Raw genomic sequence first — 2,064 nt, forward strand, 5'->3', positions numbered from 1 at the left:
ATTGAACCTAACAACGACCAGCACGATCGAATCGAAAAGCAGAAACGTACTTACAGAGAAAAAATAAAAAAAGCTAAACAGATTTCACATCAAACGTACAAGTACTTGCAATATTTGAAGCAGTCTGAGGGAAAAGCCAAACGACCAGCACTCAGGGCACAGATGAGGAAAAGCCAAACGACCTTGAAACAAGAAACGTGCAACCAGGGATGCGAACAAGGACGAGATCGAAAAACAATAGAAACGAAGAAGACAACGCACCTCCCCTCAAAAATTAGAAATTGACTTTTACGAAATGAGGAAAGCACATGGCTTTAGACGGAAATCATTGTTGATGCTATAGCCTGCCCCTAGCGGGCAGTGCTAATAAAAATTGTGGCCATCTAAAATTTCTGCTCGTCGTGGTGTGAGTTATTTAGTAAGCATCAACCCAGTCGTGGCACGCGCGAATATGATCATGCTGAGCTCGGGGCTGGTGTTTGTGCGGCCACAGGGTCCTCTTGTGCGGCTCGGGACGAGGACCGGGACGGATTCCACAGCTTGCCTTCCCGGTCGCCCGCGCCCTCCTCCCAGCCAATCCGTCAATGTGGCTCTCTGGACTTTGCCCTTCTGTTTCGCCTTCCTCATTTCTCATAGCCCTCCATGCCCCGCTCTTGCTACACTCACAGACGGCGAGATCAAGCGTGTCTCTCCTCCAGCTTCCATACAGCGATACGAACGGCTCTCACAACGGGAGAAAGAAGCCAGCGATGCATTTAGTCGGAGGGTAGAACATGCCGTCTCATGGCTCGAGAAGGGCAAACGAGCGCAGGCTGAGGGTGACTTCAAGGAAGCTCTTCTATGGTACACTCAGGCCAGAAGCCCTCCATTCTTACTTCCACCACACAATGATGGGAAATTTGTCACCTGAAATTTTGTCGATGGAAATCTCTTTTATGCTAAAGACTAATTCTTTAATTTACATCCTCGAATGCATTGTTCTGATCCTTCTGAGTTCTCACGGGCTTGTTTCCAGATAATAGAAAAAGATGGTGACCTTGCACTAGCAGAATACGCAAGAGTTGGGCGAGCTATTTCCTTATACGAGGTGGGTGATCGAGAGCAAGCATTCGTGGAGTTGGAGGACGTCTCCGTCACCTTGAAAGGGTATCCTGGTAAGGAAGTTGTCGTGTGAGTATCACGCGTCATTTTTCTATTCTTTTCTCAGGGCAATGGTTGATCTTTTTGGAGCTCACTGGTTGGTACCTTGTTTTCAGAAGTGCATGCAGCTTTAGCAGCAGTGCTCTATGTGGATAAACATTCCCTAGGTGCAGCGGAACAGCAGTTCAACATAGCAACTATGTTAAATCCTCGTTTTGCTGATTTATCTTACGTCAAGGATAAGAGGCAGTGGCCTCCAAGTCTCATTGAGTCTCTGGCAAAATTTATAAATTTGGAGTAAAGTATATCCAGATGTTTGCAGGACTGTGTTGCTGATTTTTTGGTCAAGTTATTCTTTCTCGCAGAAACCTCGATACTTGCTGATGTAAACATGAATACAAGCGTCCGTTGCTTAGAATAGAGCTTGATTCGTCTACTGTTGACTCTCCTGAAAATCCCCCCCAAAAAAAGCATCACCTTCATGCATCTGCCGCTTCTTTAAGTAGCAGATGTGGTATGCATATTGGTGGTCACCTTTTCCTGTCTTGTTCTGGGTTCAATTCAAAGCTACGCGATCCTGTGCGCTACCTCGTGATTACAACAGGGAAAAAACAAGGCAAGACTTTGAAATGTGCATATGTTTATTAAACTTATATTGTTGAAGATTTGAACGGGTATTTGTATATTTGTAGAATAAAAAGCATGAAGTTGTAAACGCACCTGAAAGTTCTAAACATGTGGTTCATGTTCAGCAATGGATTAGAGACCACATATTTGATCATCATAAGTCTTAAAGCCTATATCAAACTTTTTGTGAGAAGTCAGTAGTGATATGACTGATGAGGAGGTTTCTGTGTTTACTTTCTTGTTTATGTCATAGTAGCTAGTCCCTGCTATGCGTGATGGAGTTTATGGTTTTCAATC

General features: G+C 44.4%; 1 protein-coding gene across 1 annotated transcript; it reads left to right on the forward strand.

The window, feature by feature from the left end:
• Positions 1–403: 403 nt before the first annotated feature.
• LOC147897298 (uncharacterized) lies at positions 404–1,727 on the forward strand. Its single transcript, XM_087380830.1, has 3 exons — positions 404–853; positions 1,016–1,154; positions 1,257–1,727. Exons 1-3 carry the CDS (start codon positions 452–454, stop codon positions 1,439–1,441), a joined length of 726 nt encoding a protein of 241 aa, XP_087236956.1. The 5' UTR covers positions 404–451; the 3' UTR covers positions 1,442–1,727.
• The last annotated feature ends 337 nt before the right edge of the window (positions 1,728–2,064 follow it).

The sequence above is a fragment of the Dipteris shenzhenensis genome, chromosome 10 (assembly GCF_047967505.1).
Source record: "Dipteris shenzhenensis isolate YYH24624 ecotype China chromosome 10, Dip_SZ_1.0, whole genome shotgun sequence".
NCBI classification, from domain to species: Eukaryota; Viridiplantae; Streptophyta; class Polypodiopsida; order Gleicheniales; family Dipteridaceae; genus Dipteris; species Dipteris shenzhenensis.